At 46.3% G+C, this 18043-nt stretch overlaps 1 protein-coding gene across 4 annotated transcripts in view; it reads right to left on the bottom strand.

The window, feature by feature from the left end:
* TRIO (trio Rho guanine nucleotide exchange factor) overlaps positions 1–18043 on the bottom strand; it is a 366877-nt gene that overhangs the window by 19726 nt on the left and 329108 nt on the right. For 3 of the 4 annotated variants that reach the window (XM_045394729.2, XM_045394730.3, XM_065546101.2), the window contains exons 41-48: positions 14022–14091; positions 11305–11394; positions 10345–10437; positions 9224–9274; positions 8893–8970; positions 7740–7931; positions 5305–5482; positions 1954–2738 (exon numbers count right to left, since the gene is read on the bottom strand). In XM_045394729.2, coding sequence (XP_045250664.2) covers positions 1954–2738; positions 5305–5482; positions 7740–7931; positions 8893–8970; positions 9224–9274; positions 10345–10437; positions 11305–11394; positions 14022–14091 — 1537 coding nt within the window. Of the gene's footprint in view, positions 1–1140; positions 1181–1953; positions 2739–5304; positions 5483–7739; positions 7932–8892; positions 8971–9223; positions 9275–10344; positions 10438–11304; positions 11395–14021; positions 14092–18043 lie in introns of those variants that run through there. The other variant, XM_065546102.2, reaches the window with a different exon arrangement.

The following is an 18043-nucleotide window of genomic DNA, read 5'->3' as shown; positions in this document are numbered from 1 at the left end:
TGGTGTGATCTTCCGAGTTCAAGCAATTCTCCTGCCTCAGTCTCCCAAGTAGCTGGGACTACAGGTGCGTGCCACCATGCTGGGCCAGTATTTTTTTATTTTTAGTAGAGATGGGGTTTCATCATGCTGGCCTCGAACTCCTGACCTTGTGATCCACCCGTCTCAGCCTCCCAAAGCGCTGGGATTACAGGTGTGAGCCACTGTGCCCAGCCTGGAGGGCATTTTTAAAGCCCCACTTCGGAGCTCTGGAGTCTTCCTAGGCCTCTAGGGCCTTTCTGTAAGGCATTTTGACTTGTCTGAAATCCTGTTCAGTGAGTTCCCTTTCCAGGTTCCCTGCCACATGAGAACAAGTGGGAAGAGGAAGAGAGAAAGCAAAGGCAACTTTCCCAACCTAAAGCTCGTGGGAACACGTGCCCTCTGCAGACTGCGCCTTGGCCTCAGAGACAGCATTCGGGATGGAGCCAGGGTGTGGCCATTTTTCATGTCTTCTCATGAATGTCCAGAGAAGACTGGCATTGGCTCCTGTCTTGGAGCAGTTGAAGTGTTAATTTTGAAACACAGCCTCTGAAGTCTCCTGTGCTGAATGGGAATGTGTCCAGGCTATGATGAGCTCCAGATGCTAACTGGCAGATTCAGTGAGGGTCACAGCTATAAGGCCACACCTGAATACTGAGTATCCAACTAAGTGCTGATGGGTATAGCCCGTCACTGGGTTGACTGCATCTCCCCACCACCCCCCACCAGACTCAAATCTGTGCTCACCCACCTAGCATACTTGTCTACCTAGCATGCCCAACTTAACTGAAAGGCCGCCTTGCTCTGCAGGACACAGTATGGTGGCCATGACAGCGGATGCCTACCCGGCCATTCAATTGTAAATAAATGTATTAAGACCCATTTGTTAATTTCTTCCCCAATTAAATATAGAGTTTAACAAAATACATAACAAAAAATAGTAGGAAAGGATAAGACCAAGTCAAACCAATTAAGGCATTAACAAGTCCAGAGGAAAGAGAAAGACATGCAAAAGCTAGATTTTTTTTTAATATAAAGAGAGACACAGACCCTTTTAGAGAAATGTATTTAAAAATTTATAAAGCGTTCAAACATACACTCATTAGAACAGTTCTATTCACTCACGCATGCCTTCAGGAAAGTGTTACGGGCCAGGCCATCTGCCCTGTAGGAAACAGGTGGGTAGGGCAGTGAGGAAGCAGGAAACAGAGGGAAAACCCACCACAGCAACCCTTGTGCTTGAGACGGCAGCATGAGTGATGGGCCAAAGGAGGCCAGAGCCCAGCAGGCCGCAGGGACCGGCCCCAGCCTGCACTGCAGAGCCGCCTCGCCAGGTGCCCCAGAGCAGTCTCTGTCTTCCAGAGCAACACGGTGACGTAAAGCGTTCCCAGTGGACAGATTCTTTCCCCCCATTTTGTCATCTTAGTTTGCTTTGAGTTGCTGTTGGAAGTTTTCTTGAGGGAATGGTCTTCCCCAGCAGATGAGTCAAAAATGCCGCAAAGATAATTTAAGGCATAAAAGAGCAAAACCAAGCGATGAGCAAAAAGCTTAAAGTGTACAGGTTTCAATTTAAACAGGAGGTAGAGAGCAGGGAAAAGGACCCCTCCAAAAAATAGGTGCGTGAGGAAGGCAGAGGTTAAAAAAGAAAGTTCCAAGAAGATATTCTGCTGGTTGGAAACGGAAGAAACCAAAAGACGCTGCGTTGAGAAGGTTAATGATCGGCTTGCTCTTATTAGAAGACACGAACAAAGCAAGGAGTAGTTAGTAGCGCCATGGGCCAGCCTGCAGGAGGGTTAGCCCGGTCCCGGGTAGAGGCCGCAGCGGGCGGCGGAGAGCGCTGGGCAGCCGAGTTAGTGAGGACAGCCGCGGCGGCGTTTAGAGGAGCTGGCGGGACAGAGGCAGGGGGGCGGGCGGGCGCGGGCCCCCCGACGCGCTTACCCCGTTGCTCTGGGTGGACTGCACGGACTGCTCGCTGGCCGACGAGCACGTGCTCATGCGGTCAGTGTCCTTGCCGGGGGCCGCGTGGCGGGGTGTCTGCCGCTGGAGGGAGTCGCTGTCCCCCGGGAAGGTGAAGGAGCCGGGCCGGCTGGCGGGGGAGGCGGGGATGGAGCTCCAGAAGGAGCCCCCCTTCTGCAGGGGGCTGCTGGGGGGGAAGGGCTCCTTGCCGAGAGGAGAAGGGACCGCGCTGGAGAGCGGCGAGTTCAGCGGTGACGCGGCCCCAGGCCGGGGCTTCCCAAGTGGCAGGGCGCCCAAGCTTGCGCGCGCGTCCTTGGCGTGGGCGTCTGGGCTCGGCCCGGAGGCGTTTTTCCTGGGGCTCTCCAGCACCTTCATCTTGGGGATCGGCTCCGCTTCTCGCTCGGACCCCTCAGCGTCCGCGCCGGGGGGCCGCCTGCCGGGAGCGCTGGGGCCGGCCTCGGGGGCCGCGCCGGGGGTAGGCAGAGAGGGCCCGGGGGTGGACGTACCTGACATCTTGTCTGCCTCTGCCTGGCTCGAGGCTGCAGAGGAGACCAGCACGGGGGGGTGGTGTCGGACAGGCTGGGGGATCCGGGAGGGCCGGCTCCTGCTCGTGCTGGGGGCACCACCGCAGCTGCCGGGGCCGCCACTGTGGCCGCTGCTGCCACTGGGGGCCCCGCCGCCGCCGCTGCCCCCACCCCCGCCGCTGCCCCCGCTGCCGCCGCCGCCCCCGCTGTGGTTCCTCTGGTACTCGATTGGCGATGTCAAGGCTGTAAGACAAGACAGCGAGAGAGACTGGGTCAGGGCACCAAGGAGCACGCCGCGGGGTGAGGAAGGAACAGGACCCACCCTGGGATGGGTCATGGGGTAGCCACCCGTGCAGGGGCGCAGAGCAACCCCACCTATCAGTAGAGCTAGAAGAGGCCCCTGCTTGCCAAAGGACTGGGATGCCGGCTGAGTGCAGCGGGTGTAAGGGGCTGCATTCCTCAGCACATCCCGGACAAAGGGCCAGTATGGACGGGAAGACCAAGGCAACAGATTTGACTAGAACTCCTCCAGCTACCAACTGCCTTGCGCAAAGCTCTTTCCTAAACCAGAGTCCTGGGGTGAAAGAGAAACCCTGGGGCTGCCGTGGAGGCGGTTTCATAGACCACCTCTGCTCTGCAGGCTGAACAGAGAGAGCCCGGAGAGAAGCTAAGGCGCTCCCCAAGGCCTCTGGGGCAGGAGGCTGTCCCATCTCTTGACTTGGGTGTCTGAGTTTTCTTACATCTTCATTGTAGAAAAACATAGGAATCAGGCCAAAATAACATATATGGAAACATGAACAAACTCCTGAAGTGTTAAAGCCTTTGAATACGACAAGCAGATGCAGCCCCCCAGCCCCAGCCCGAGGCATGTGTGAGCAAGCGCTGTGGAGCCAGAGGCAGTCTACAAACTCTGTGCTGGCCACAGCCTCTTCCAGGAGTAAGGAGTGTGCAAGAAGCAGGGGCAAGGGTCCCAGGCTCCCACCCCATTAGCGATCTGCTTTAATCCTCTGGGATAGGTACTATTAGCTCCTTAACTGAGTGGGTGTCAAGTAAACTCTGACATCATAGACCATAAGTGCAATCTGGGGGCAGTTCATTCTATTTTAAAGACAGTGATGAAAAATTTTTTTGAGACGGGGTCTTGCTCTGTTGCCCAGGCTGGAGTGCAGTGGCCGGATCTTAGCTCACTGCAAGCTCTGCCTCCCGGTTTACACCATTCTCCTGCCTCAGCCTCCTGAGCAGCTGGGACTACAGGCGCCCACCACCACGCCCGGCTAGTTGTGTGTGTGTGTGTGTGTGTGTGTGTGTGTGTGTGTTTTTTAAGTAGAGACGGGGTTTCACCGTGTTAGCCAGGATGGTCTCGATCTCCTGACCTCATGATCCGCCCGCCTCGGCCTCCCAAGAGGCTGGGATTACAGGCTTGAGCCACCGTGCCCGGCCGACAGTGATGAAAATTTAGAGCATTCTCAATTCCAAGCTACGGACTGGAACTCAATGCACCACATAAGAACAACACATTAAACCTCTTTGGTGCCCGAGGAACTGTCCCTCCCTATCCTCAAGCGCCCACCCCTAGCTGCAGATGTAAACAATTATCAGCTTGCAAGCAGGATGGAAATTTGGAGTTAACACCCAGGTAGCAGATAACACTTGGCTAAAAATGCCATGAGGCTTGAGATTTTTCACTGAGTGCCTATGTTCCTGGCTCTTGAATGTCATGCAAGGTGTAGAGGTGGCTTTCTTGTGACAGAGAACATTACAACATCCTATTGAGCTTGCACAGGCATAGATGCACAACATGAATATGGACATGAAAGAAAGAACCCAGAAGACACAGATGACATGGGCACATAGCTTCCAACTGAATTCCCAAAGTTCTTCGCCGATCACCAAATTAAAAGCTAGTGTTGAAGCCAACAGTTGCAAAGAGATCAAATACATTAAGAGGCAATGAAAAGATAGGGTGGCCATGCCTGCTGTGTTCTGCAGCATCTCTGCAATCCCTCAAGTCATGGAAGCAGGGCAGGACCAAACTGTCAGTTTTTCTTTTTTTTTTTTTTGAGACGGAGTTTCACTCTTGTTGCCCAGGCTGTAGTGCAACAGCGTGATCTCAGCTCACTGCAATCTCCACCTCCCGGGTTCAAGTGATTCTCCTGCCTCAGCCTCCTGAGTAGCTGGGATTACAGGCATGCACCACCACGCCCAGCTAATTTTTTTTATTTTTAGTAAAGACAGGGTTTCTCCATGTTGGTCAGGCTGATCTCAAACTCCTGACCTCAGGTGATCTGCCTACCTCTGCCTCCCAAAGTGCTGGGATTATAGGCTTGAGCCACCGCGCCCGGCCCCCATCTCTTATTTTTTTATGGGGAATGGAGGTGTGGGTGTGCAAGGCCCTCGTGAATGTCTCTGGCCAATGCCATTTTCCTGGTGTTCTTCTTGCAAACTCCTCTTCCTAGGACAGGGCCCTCATAACATGTTATGTGTGGGACAGTGTAGCTGCGAGGGGCACAGCCCAAGAGCCAGATGGCCACTCTGCATCCTGACTCTGCCCTCAACAACTTGTGGGACTCGAGGCAAATTACTCAGCCACTCAGTGCCCCAGCTTTCTCATCTGTAAAGCGGGGATAATAATAGTACTGGCCACACAGGGTGGTTGTGAAGATGAAGTAAAGCAATATCGAGGCAGTGCCTGAAGAGTGGTGAGTGCTAAGTTCTGTCATTACTATGGATATGAATGGGAGAGGGAAGATAAATACAAGTGAGTACATTAGGAAAGAAAACACACATCTAGTAACAGAACACATATTACCATTTAAAAAATTGCGCTGGTTTTCTAAAATTTGGTTGATTTCATGGATCCAAGTTTGCCGGACACTTGGACTAGATGAATGCAAAATGAAGGTCTCTACCACGTCACCCGTCCTTGATGTCAGAGCAAATTTACAGGGATCATTTTCCACATTTTCCTCCAGGCAAAGGCAACTCACCTTAAAAAAAAAAAAAAAGCAAGCATTATTCATAATAGCTAACAGGCGGAAAGGAAGCAAGCCATGTGTCCACTGACTGATGAATGGACCAAGAAAATGTGGGCTATGTGGACAGTTTTTCAGCCTTAATGAGGAAAGAAATTCCGACATACACTATGACATGGATGAACCTTGGAGACGTTATGCTAAGTCAAATATGCCAGTTCCAAAATACAACTATTGTTATGATTCCACTTACAGGAGGTCCTTAGAGTAGTCAAATGTGGGGATAGATAGAGTGGAGGTTGCCAGGGGCTTGGGGATGGGGAAGTGGGGAGTTAGTGTTTAATGGGTACAGGGCTTTAGCTCTGCAAGATGAAGAGTTGTGAAGACATGATGGTGATGGTTACACAACATGAATGCTCTTAATCCCACAGCGCTAGGCAATTAAAGACAGCACATTTATGTTATGTGTATTTTACCACAATAAAACATTAAAGCACATTGATCCCCACTGGCCAAGTGCAAAGTGAAGTTCATCCTACCTCAATCCTGAAACAAGCACTTTTCCGTTGAACTGCCATTTTTACTGCCTCAGAAAACACTTGAAGCTTTTCAATGCCTCTTGACTCAGGTACATGGGGATTGCAAGGCTGTTAAACTAACTAATAGTTTGAACTAACAGCCCGAACAATTAATTAGAAATATGGGTCTGGGATTACCTGTTTCCCAAACCCCTCTATGATGCCTCAGTATTTATCCCTTACTTCCCAGGGTGTAAATGACACCATTAAACAAATCTCAAATACCAATATTTGATAACCAATTTTATAACCTATGTTATAAAAGTATATATGATATCATGATTAAAATATGTCAGATAATTTTATAAAAACAATATGTAAAAAATATATACAAAATTCCTACAGTGCTGGAGTGATTTTCTGACAAAAGACTTGTGAGACGAATGGGTAGGCAGTTCTCAGGGGATGGATGGGTGCAGTGCAGGGGTTGGGTGTAGTTCAGATGATGGTTGCAGTCCAGGGGATGGGTGCAGCTCAGCGTATGGGTGCAGTTCAGTGTATGGGTGCACAGTTGAGGGGATGGGTGCACAGTTTGGATGGCTGCTGTCCAGGGGATGGGTGCAGTTCAGAGTATGGGTGCAGCTCAGGGGATGGGCACACAGTTCAGGGGATGGGTGGAGGCTCAGGTGTAGTGGTGAGCCCAGAAGGTCTGTGCCTGACATGGCCTCAGGATAAGGGGCCTCAAAAGGCGGAGTCTGGAGGGGCAGGTGGGTGGTGGGAGGTGCGAGGGCCCACAGCCCAGCCTCATGCAGAGGCAGCCTCCTTCCCCAGCTGTCTGGCTCCAGAGCCTTCCTAGGTGCTGGTGGGCAGAGACCCCCCAGCCTGGCATCTGTGCCCGTGGACAGACCCACCCCAGGTTTAGGCAAGTGAAGGCTGCTGGGGACAGCCAACAAAAGCCTGAGCAGGGAGCCGGATGGGGGAGGATGCAATGTTCTGCCTGTGTGCTGTGAGGCCTGCAGATGTGCACGGTCTGAGAGTTCCCCTTCCCTGATGGCGTAGGGCAGGAGGCCCTACCAAAAGGAAGTGCATCTCCCTTCTGACCTCAGGCTCTGCACAGCTGCAGAGCCAGGAGGACCTTGGTGGGGGCGTGTATCTCCCAGGAGTCATCTGCTGGGACCTCAGGCCTGCCCTCTGCTCTTCTCTACCTCACCCTTGGTTTGTCCCTTTTATAGAGTTGAGGGCCATTTGCAATTATTTTCTTTGTCCCTCTGTCTTCCTTTCCTATTAGAGGATAAGCTACATCAGGGTAGGGAGGGCATCCAACTGGGCCATTCCTGGACCCCTCACGCCGGCTGCTGAGTGCTCAGTACCTCCTTGGTGAGTGGGGGAAGAGAAGAAGACACCAAGTTAGCTTCTTCTCTGATCACAGAACAATCCCCCAAATCCATGCTATCAAATTTAAACCAGTTTTCCATGGTCCTAGAGAAGGTGGTGCATAAACACTACCCATGACCAGTTCTCATCTAAGAAGGAATGGCTGTGGTCACATAGAGGTGTGCACAAGACATTAGCCACTCAAGAACACAGACAGTAAAGAGAGAAATGGGTGAATTCAAAGGCTCTGAAATATACTAGAAAATTCTCAAATACTTAAACCAAGCATCAGGGTGTGTCCTCATTACAAGGAAACAGTGTTTATCGGTGTGATGGGTACATGCGCCGGCACAGAGAAAACACACACAGACACACATTACCTTGATACTGTTCTTAAACAGGAATCCTGGCATGGAGAAGCCCTTCTTTTTATCAAGTGGCTCACTGAATATGACGATCTGCTCAAAGAGGAAGATGCGCCTCTCTCTGCAGCGAGGCAGAAGTCCTGCATCCTGGTCTGTGACCAAGAATGTGTCCTGCAAGAGCAGTTTACCCTGGGCAACGATTTTCCCCTAAAACAAGAAATAAAGGGGGAAAAGGAAGGGGAGAAGAAAACATTGCATTCTAAGTTATCTGAAGCTCTGTTTTCTTTAATTTCCTCCTATAGAATAATGTATTTTTCTTTTATTAATTTATGGAGCTTAATTTTTTTTTTCTTTTACTATTCTTGGCCCTAAACACAATAATTATCTAAATAAAATTCTTGCCAACGTTTGTAAAGACCTCTGGCGCCTCAGTTACAGTTACAGATTAAAAGTGGAATTTTAAATGTCTGGTTTATACTAGAACAGTGGTTCTCAAAGTGTGGTCCCTGGGCCGCCAGAAGGAACTCATCAGGCATGCAGAGGAGTTCTCAGAAGGCCTCCAGTGGCCTCTGTGTGTGCCTCAGAGAGAACCACAGCACTAGAACTGTCAATGTTAATTCTCTAGCAAAACAGTAGGCAAGAAAATAAAAACTTCTCCCGCCTCCTTAACTCAATAGTCAAATTTTTAAAAGAAGATTCTGGTTCTGAACTCATCCTGAGGATACATAACAGGTAATATGTAAGATGAATAGTCTAGCAACTCATGCAAACGTATCTTTAATGAGGAAGTATCAAGTCCCAGAGATGAAAGAGTGGGGGCCTCCTAGATCCTACTATATCCATAGCTACCATGGTCTTAAATGCTGAGGAAAGGAAACTCAGTTCTTACACTACTGGGCCCAAGAGACAAAGCCCAGTCCTGCTTGTTTCTGCCATGAGGCGCTGGGCTTTGAGCACAGGCAAGTCCCAAAAAAGCAAATCAAATGCACCAAAAAAAAAAAAAAAAAAAAAAAAGGAAAGAAAACATCAATCAGATTGAAGTAAAGTGAGAGAAGCCAGAAAACCAAGTGAAAAGGATCAGCTTTTTCCCCGTGGAGAAAAATAATCCAAGACAAAAGAAAGAGAGGGAAGGCAGAGGAGCTCTCTTAAAGAACAAGAGCCGCATTACGTCGAATCCTTGCAGCCGCCCCACGTTCATCATGTCGTTGCACCGCCTGGGAACTATGCACATGACTTCCACAGCTCTCTGCGGGAGGGGAGAGAGAAGAGTGGAGGTTCAAGTTCCTCTGGGGAAAATCTGACGTGCTCACCCTCTGACCTGAAGAAGTTCTGTTCTTCTTCCCCACCCCCTAGTGTGCAGGGCTCACGGAGATGCACTGGAGAGACTGTCACCCACTGCTCTGACCCCTCCCAGGGCTAGACCACTGTTAGGAGACACGAGGCGAGTAGGAAAAGAGGCTGGTGGGGATTTGAGGGGGCACAGTCACTGACGCATGTACCTCTAATTCTGATGTATCCAGGCTGGCCTTTTTGGAATACTTGAGGAAGTCCTGAAAGGGAAATGGAGAGGACGTGATAATGGTGACAAAGACAACAGGAGCTGTCCTTTTATTATTTTGTTAAGAGACAGGGTCTCACTATGTTGCTCGAGCTGGTCTTGAACTCCTGGCCCCAAGTGATCCTCTTGCTTCAGCCTCCTGAGTAGCTGGGACTACAGGAACGAGACACTGAACACAAGCTAACCTTTTGACCGCTCACACTGTGCTAGGCACTGGGTTCAGCACTTTAGTTCTGAAAGAATTTTTTTTTTTTTTTTAATAGACAAGTTCTCACTATGCTGTCCAGGCTGGAGTGCAGTGGCTATTCAAAGGAGCAATCATAGCTCACTGCAGCCTCCAACTCCTGGTCTCAAGCTATCTTCCTGCCTCAGCCTCCCAAGTAGCCGGGGCTACAGGTGTGCACCACCACACCTGTCTGGTGCTTTAGTTCTACTTTATCATATTGTTATAAGTACTTTATCAGTAACACAACAAAAAGACATTCCCATGTGGATTTCAAGCTACAGTCCACAGAGTCAGACCAGATCTATCTGATGGTTTCTGTTTAACGCAAGACAAACTCTTTGTCCCTCTCTATATCCAGGTCCTAAGTGTTGTATATGAAGGAATCTCATTACACTTGAAGTCACTTTTATCATAGAAAAACATGTGACTCTGCCTTCAGCTATGCTTAAGAATTCAAATCAACCAAGGGCTAGTGTTAAGCCAAAAGAGAGGAATACAAAGGGATTCCAAATTTACTTTTATCCAAGGTTCCAAGAAGATTAGAAAATAATTAAAGTTGATAGAGCAGAAGAAAAATCATTAGCATTCCAAGGTCTGTGGTGGAGGGGAAAAAATTCACTTTTACTGATATTTTCATTCCGAACTTGATGTAAATAAAAAATTGAGAAAATTGTTTGAAGTGTTTTCTTAAATTTTTAAGGATTAACTTAACAGAAATAATATACTTGTTACACAAATGATTCCCCTGTCCTACCAAATCCTTCTTTCCCCCACTGAGTCTTATTTTCTCAGCAAACTCACTCCTGACACCAGAGTCTGTCCCGCTACCTCCTCACCTTCAGTAACAGCTGATACTTCATGATTCTCTGCACTGGTTTGATCAACAGATCCGTGAGCTGCAACCTGTGGCCAAGACGCTGCTTTAAGTCCTGCGGTTTTAAGAGAGAAAAGATCGTATGGGCTGTTCATTAAAGGGCAAATTTTTAGTCTTTGTAATTGTCAGAACGATTACAACACTGGCAGTAAAAGTAACTAGGAAAAAAAAGCACTAGACTAACTAGAGCTTTGCTAGTTCACAGAATTTCCAAGTTTCACACTTTCACTTGAGTTGTTTTTCTTTTTTGTTTTTTTTTGAGACAGAGTCTCATGCTGTTGCCCAGGCTGGAGTGCAGTGGCGCGATCTCGGCTCACTGCAAGCTCCGCCTCCCGGGTTCACGCCATTCTCCTGCCTCAGCCTCCTGAGTAGCTGGGACTACAGGCGCCCGCCACCGCGCCCGGCTAATTTTTTGTATTTTTAGTAGAGACGGGGTTTCACTGTGGTCTCGATCTCCTGACCTTGTGATCCGCCCGCCTCGGCCTCCAAAGTGCTGGGATTACAGGCTTGAGCCACCGCGCCCGGCCCTTGAGTTGTTTTTCAAAGCAGTCTTTTATGCTTGTTTAATGACATTTTTGCAATTGTGTTCTTTTATTCGTATAAATACATATATTATTTTTAGGCTACAAGTTTAGAACATAAATTATTCTGGATTTGTAATGAGACTGAAGTGTAACACTTGTAAAAACCCTTATTTTTTAACAATGACTGCAGTCTTCTGAATGCCAGGGGTATGACCACAGACTAAATTCATACTCGTTTCTCGGATTTATAGGAAAGAAACACAGGCTCAGAAGTCTTATCACTCAGGCTAATTTTCTTTGGAAATTAGTCTCCTGGGAAACCAATGATACTTTAATTTTTGGAAATCAGTTAGAACAAAAGATTCAGAAATACTTTCTGTTTGTATCTTAGATCTTACCTCAAAAAAGGTATCAATGTATTCTGAGACAATGTGCTCAGACTTTGGTTTATTTTGACAATAAACTATGTACATGTGCAACCTTCTCTCCTAGGAATAAAAAAGGCAAACAGTCGGGTTATAACATGGGAAGCTGGATGAGAATACAAGAGCACACACACATTTCAGCACATTCATAAAGGGAATAATCTTAAAACCAAGTTGCATGGCTAAGGCTCTTGGGAGTAAACTCCAGATTCATGATGTAGATCAGCATTCTATGGTGGAGCTCCACAACCAGTCCTTCCCCATCACTCCCCACACACCAAACACTTTACAGTACCAAATACCAAGAAATACCACAGGTAGCAAAAGAACACTGTTTTTTTTTTTTTTTTTTTTTTTTTTTTTTTTTTTAAGGAGACAGTGTCTCACTCTGTTGTCCAGGCAGGAGGGCAGTGGTGTAATCATGGCTCATTGAAGCCTTAAACTCCCGGGCTCAAGCGATCCGCCCACCTCAGCCTCTGAGTAGCTAGGATTACAGATGTGTGTCACCATGCCTGGCTAATTTTTAATTTTTTTTTGGTAGGGATGGAGTCTTGCTTTTTTGCCCAGCCTGGTCTCAAAACTCCTAGCCTCAGGCAACCCTCCTGCCTTGGCCGCCCAAACTGTTGGGATTACAGGCATGAGCCACTGCACCTGGCTGAAACACCCTTCTTTTTTTTTTTTTTTTGAGATGGAGTCTGGCTGTGTTGCCCAGGCTGGAGTGCAGTGACGCCATCTCGGCTCACTGCAAGCTCCGCCTCCCGGGTTCATGCCATTCTCCTGCCTCAGCCTCCCGAGTAGCTGGGACTACAGGCGCCCACCACCACGCCCCGCTAATTTTTTTGTCTTTTTTAGTAGAGACAGGGTTTCACCGTGTTAGCCAGGATGGTCTCGATCTCCTGACCTCATGATCCGCCCGCCTCGGCTTCCCAAAGAGCTGGAATTACAGGCGTGAGCCACTGTGCCCGGCCAGAAACACCCTTCTTAACATTAAACAAAGAATTACTGCCACCACTCCAAACCCTGCCAACAGTCCTAGTAAGCCTGGTTGGTTTTAGTAGAGAAGAAAAAGCTCTTTAATCTCAAATCATAAAGGCAGAGGGAAAAAAAATGTAGACAATGAGCCTTTCCATAAATCAGTGATCCTCAAAGTAGAGTGTGCAGACCTCCAGTGCCCCCTGAGGTCTCTCCGTGGCGCCATTAGGTCAGAACTATTTTCTAAACACCACTAAGATGTCAGTTGTCCTTTTCATTGTGCTGACATCTGTGCTGATGTGCAAAACCAATGGTGGGTGAAATTGCTGGCACCTTGGCAAAAACTGTTCACTGCCACAAATTTATAGTAAAAAAAAAAAAAAAAATAGCTTCACTTAAGAATGTCCTGGATGAGTAAACAATATTCTTTTTATTAAAACTCAACCAGGGAGTATATACCTTTTTAACATTCTTGTGACAAGATGATGTCCACACAACACTTGAATTGCACTCGATAAATGTCTCAAGAAAAAGCACTTATGTAACTGAGTTGTGAGTGGAACTAACCACTTTTTTTAATGGACCACCATTTTTACTTGGAAGAATGATTGACACAAACTATAATTATTTACTCTTGGGTATCTGTTCATTTTCTTGAACATGAACAAAATAAGCCTGTCATTTCAAGGCAAACAACTGGCAGTGTTTGTTAGTGAAAATTACAGCTTTCAAGCAAAAAATTAAATTTTGGGAAATATATATCTGCCACTCTGAACTTCACACTTAAAGCCTTCAAAGAGATGGGTGGTAAAGTTAAAGAACTGGAATTTTGGAGACTGTGTAATGAAATGTGTCAACCTCTGGAAGATGCCTAAGTCTGTGAGCTGGGATCTTCCAGTGGACTGATGCCTGATGTCACAGGACCCTGCGTGGCTGCAGGAGCCTCGAAGCCCAATAGAAACATTAAATGTATTTAATTAACATGTATTTAATGTCACAGCAAGGGAGAAGTTCATGGGTAGGTTTTCAGATTCCATATTGCAACTAACCTTTAAGAAATGATCAATTGTCAAGTTCTGGGGTAGCATCTAAGAAAACTATATAATTATCTGAACAGGCTATTAAAATACTCATCCTTTTCTAACTATATGTGTGTAAGGATGGATTTGTTTGGATACTTGAACCAAAAAACATAGCAATGAGTTAGATGCAGAAGCAGATATAAAAATCCAGCTGTCTTTTATTCAGCAAGACATTAAAGAGACTGGCAAAAATGCAAAAACTCCTGTCACTAAATCTAAAAATATATCGTGATTTTTCCCAAAAACAAAAAACTTTAATGTTAATACACTTATTTTAGATATACACACTATGTGGCTGTTATGTTAAACACACTGCAGGTACAGTTACATCTCCACTCAACAATACCTGCCTGCTCAGACACCCCAAATGATACTGTTCAGGCCTGGCTCTGGTCCTTTCTAACCAACCTGTGCTGCTGCTAGCCAAATAGCCAGCTGCAGCCAGGTGACTGGGAAAGAAGGTAACTCATGTTGAAGAAGGGATTTTAATTCCAACTCACTAACACCATGCGGTTTGATTTTATCTTAAACATACGCACTCATGTAAAGTATAAGTGAGTTCTCCTTTAATCCGACAAACCAATGACTAAAGATGACACCATCAGAACAGCATATAAGCAATGCTATTATACTTACGTGTTTAACAAAAAGGGATCCTAGTTTTTCTGGATCTTCAAGGCACTTCTCTAACTCTCCTAAAAAAAAGCTGAAAAGAAAGGAGAAAATATTAGAACTATTTCCAGTGTGGCCTTCTAACTTTAGATTTAGGTTTACATTTTTTCTTTTTCTTTTTTTTTGAGAGAGTATCACTCTATCACCCAGGCTGGAGTGCAGTGGTGTGATCTTGGTTCACTGCAACCTCCACCTCCTGGGTTCAAGCGATTCTCCTGCCTCAGTCTCCCAAGTAGCTGGGGTTACAGGCATGCACCACTATGCCTGGCTAATTTTTTTGCATTTTTAGTAGAGACGGGGTTTCACCATGTTGGCCAGGCTGGTCTCGAACTCCTGACCTCAAGTGATCCACTTGCCTTGGCATCCCAACGTGCTGGGATTACAGGCGTGAGCCACTGTGCCTGGCCAGGTTTACATTTTCAATAGTCTGTTTTGATATGAGCAACTGCGAAGTGTGAAGTATATATTTATTTTTTTTTTTTTTTTTTTTTTTTTTTTTTTTTTTTTTTTTTTTTTTTTTTTTTTTTTTTTTTTTTTTTTTTTGAGCCACTGGTAGGGTAGAAGAAAACAGCCTTATTGAAGTGGCAGTATTTTTTTTTTTTTTTTTTTTTTTTAATTTATTTATTATTATTATACTTTAAGTTGTAGGGTACATGTGCATAACGTGCAGGTTTGTTACATATGTATACTTGTGCCTTGTTGCTGTGCTGCACCCATCAACTCGTCATTTACATCAGGTGTAACTCCCAATGCAATCCCTCCCCCTCCCCCCTCCCCCTTCCCCCCTCCCCCCTCCCCATGATAGGCCCCGGTGTGTGATGTTCCCCTTCCTGAGTCCGAGTGATCTCATTGTTCAGTTCCCACCTATGAGTGAGAACATGCGGTGTTTGGTTTTCTGTTCTTGTGATAGTTTGCTAAGAATGATGGTTTCCAGCTGCATCCATGTCCCTACAAAGGACACAAACTCATCCTTTTTGATGGCTGCATAGTATTCCATGGTGTATATGTGCCACATTTTCTTAATCCAATCTGTCACTGATGGACATTTGGGTTGATTCCAAGTCTTTGCTATTGTGAATAGTGCCGCAATAAACATACGTGTGCATGTGTCTTTATAGCAGCATAATTTATAATCCTTTGGGTATATACCCAGTAATGGGATGGCTGGGTCATATGGTACATCTAGTTCTAGATCCTTGAGGAATCGCCATACTGTTTTCCATAATGGTTGAACTAGTTTACAATCCCACCAACAGTGTAAAAGTGTTCCTATTTCTCCACATCCTCTCCAGCACCTGTTGTTTCCTGACTTTTTAATGATCGCCATTCTAACTGGTGTGAGATGGTATCTCATTGTGGTTTTGATTTGCATTTCTCTGATGGCCAGTGATGATGAGCATTTTTTCATGTGTCTGTTGGCTGTATGAATGTGAAGTATATATTTAACAAATACACGGAAACTTAACAAGTACAAGGAAAACCTTTTGTTAAGCTACAAAGCCTAAAGGAATACAAAGTCACAGGAGATGAGGCACGACTGTGCATCCCTTGGCTGGTAACCTTCCTGGTCTTTGGACAACAAACATTCTCATCTCTGTTCAAGGACACAAGTGCTAATATCCTCGGCTGAATAATGAGTGAAAAATAGATGCTTCAAAGTACTTGGACATTTTTTATTTCTGAAAACTTGGTCTTCATACCTGCGAACTTCGTATTCATTCTAAGATAATTTTTAGAGACTCAAATTGGACAGCAGATACACAAAACTAAATACGTTACCTGTGTCAGCTTTATGAAGCTTTCTCAAATGTTATCAAAATCCACTTCTAGGTTATAAATATCAGCTCCCTTTAAGATTAAAATTAGGTATCATCACAGTGACCACATAGCTGTAGGACAACAACGTTCATTGTTTTCTGGGCTGTAGGTGTCTTTTAAGATATATGTCCACCTTAGTTATCACTTAACTATATTTTTATTTATGTTAATATTTGGTATTACATTAACCCCCAAACCACCATGCCAATTAATGTTGTACTAAGGGATTTACTATCCCTGCTGTGGTGGATAGTATCTCTGGATGCAGTTTCTCTGTCTGGACATCCCAGAATCACTGTCATTTTCAGCTTCCCTTCACAGCGTTAAAAACCAGCCTTGGAAGTAGGAGACTAAATCATAATACAAAATATCCCTTTTTGAATTGGTTTCACTGTAGACTTTCAGTAAGTCTACAGCACAGAGCTATAAACTGGAGTGCTGTTTCTAAAGTTCACCAATCATTTATCTGTAAATCCAGATAAATTAGACATCACAGGGGATATGAAAATAAAGACCTCTCTGACCTGGGTTCAAAGGTTTTACAATCTATTATGAGGGAGAAGTACAGAAATAACAACACTACTTGATACATGCCATGGCGGTTCCTCCTTATATCTGTCCAGTATTTCATAGTTTAAAAGAGCATATTCCCATCTGCTTCCGCAGAAGAGAAGGAGTCTGACTGGGAACACCCAGGCCTAATGGAGAAGCAAGTATTGGAGCTCAGCTTCAGAGAGAGGCCAGAGCTTTGGAGGTGACGACATCGTGCTCCACCCTGTACAGAGGGAGGGGCAGCCGCATCAAGACAGGAGAGCAGAAGGCCCTGCCAGGTAACCAGAGCAGACAGTGCACCTGGAACATTCCACTGGAAGACCAGTGGCCAGCATTAAGCAATCCTCAGATGATGAAGGATTTTTAAAGTTATAAGCAAAGTGACCTAAAGGGACAGGTAAGTTGACAAGCTCTGGTAGCCAAGGTGAGCTACGTAGCACCAGTCCCCAGATGGATCGCCTCCTGATTAGGATACGTGTGGGGAACGTAGTGGTATCAGAGTCGAATTTCATGGTTAATCATGTCTACTTTTTCCATTAAAGATTGAGTTGAGGCCGGGGTACGGTGGCTCAAGCCTGTAATCCCAGCACTTTGGGAGGCCGAGATGGGCGGATCATGAGGTCAGGAGATCGAGACCATCCTGGCTAACACGGTGAAACCCCGTCTCTACCAAAAAATACAAAAAACTAGCCAGGCGAGGTGGCGGGCGCCTGTAGTCCCAGCTACTCGGGAGGCTGAGGCAGGAGAATGGTGTGAACCCGGGAGGCGGAGCTTGCAGTGAGCTGAGATCCGGCCACTGCACTCCAGCCTGGACTACAGAGCGAGACTTCGTCTCAAAAAAAAAAAAAAAAAAAAAAAAAGATTGAGTTGGGCCAGGTGTGGTAGCTCATGCTGTAATCTCAGCACTTTGGGAGGCTGTGGTGGGAAGACTGCTTGAGCCCAGGAGTTCAAGACCACCTTAAGCAACACAGTAAGACCCTGTGTCTCTATGAAAAATAAGAAAGTTAGATGTGCATGGTGCTGCGTGCCTGTAGCCCCAGCTACTACAGATGCTGAGAGATGCTGAGGTGGGAGGGTCACCTGAATCCAGGAGTTCAAGGCTGCAGTGAACTATGATCATACTATTACACTCCAGTTTGGTGACAGAGCGAGACTCTATCTCTAAAAAATAAAAATAACATAAAATAATTGGACAAATGAGTGTCTTCAAGGTCCTCTAATGATAACTTGTATTTATTCTAAAGATGGCTGCAGTTCTAGTTAGAAATACTTATTGAGGCTTATTCTACGCAGATGTTGTTCTAAGCGCTTTGTAAAAGTATTAACTCAGTCACTCTTCATAAAAAACCCACAAGGTTGGTAACATCATAATGTGGGTGTGCAGATGAAGCATGGAAGTGTACAGTAGGGAGGCTGAGGGCTCAGGGTCAGGACCAGGCCAGCAGCTCTGGCAGCTGGCTCCACGCTGGTGCTTCCAGCTAATTCCTTCCACAGACTCTCGACATGGACCAGCACGAACAAGAGACGCGATTCTCTCCTTGCCACCAAATGCTACTGCAGAATTCCTGGGTACATCAATATCTCCTTTGCACCAGCTCCCTCCAGGAGGCTACGCA

Source organism: Macaca fascicularis, chromosome 6, assembly GCF_037993035.2.
Source record: "Macaca fascicularis isolate 582-1 chromosome 6, T2T-MFA8v1.1".
NCBI lineage: Eukaryota > Metazoa > Chordata > Mammalia > Primates > Cercopithecidae > Macaca > Macaca fascicularis.
Note: the sequence above shows the minus strand (reverse complement) of the source record. Positions and strands in the feature narration are given on the sequence as shown.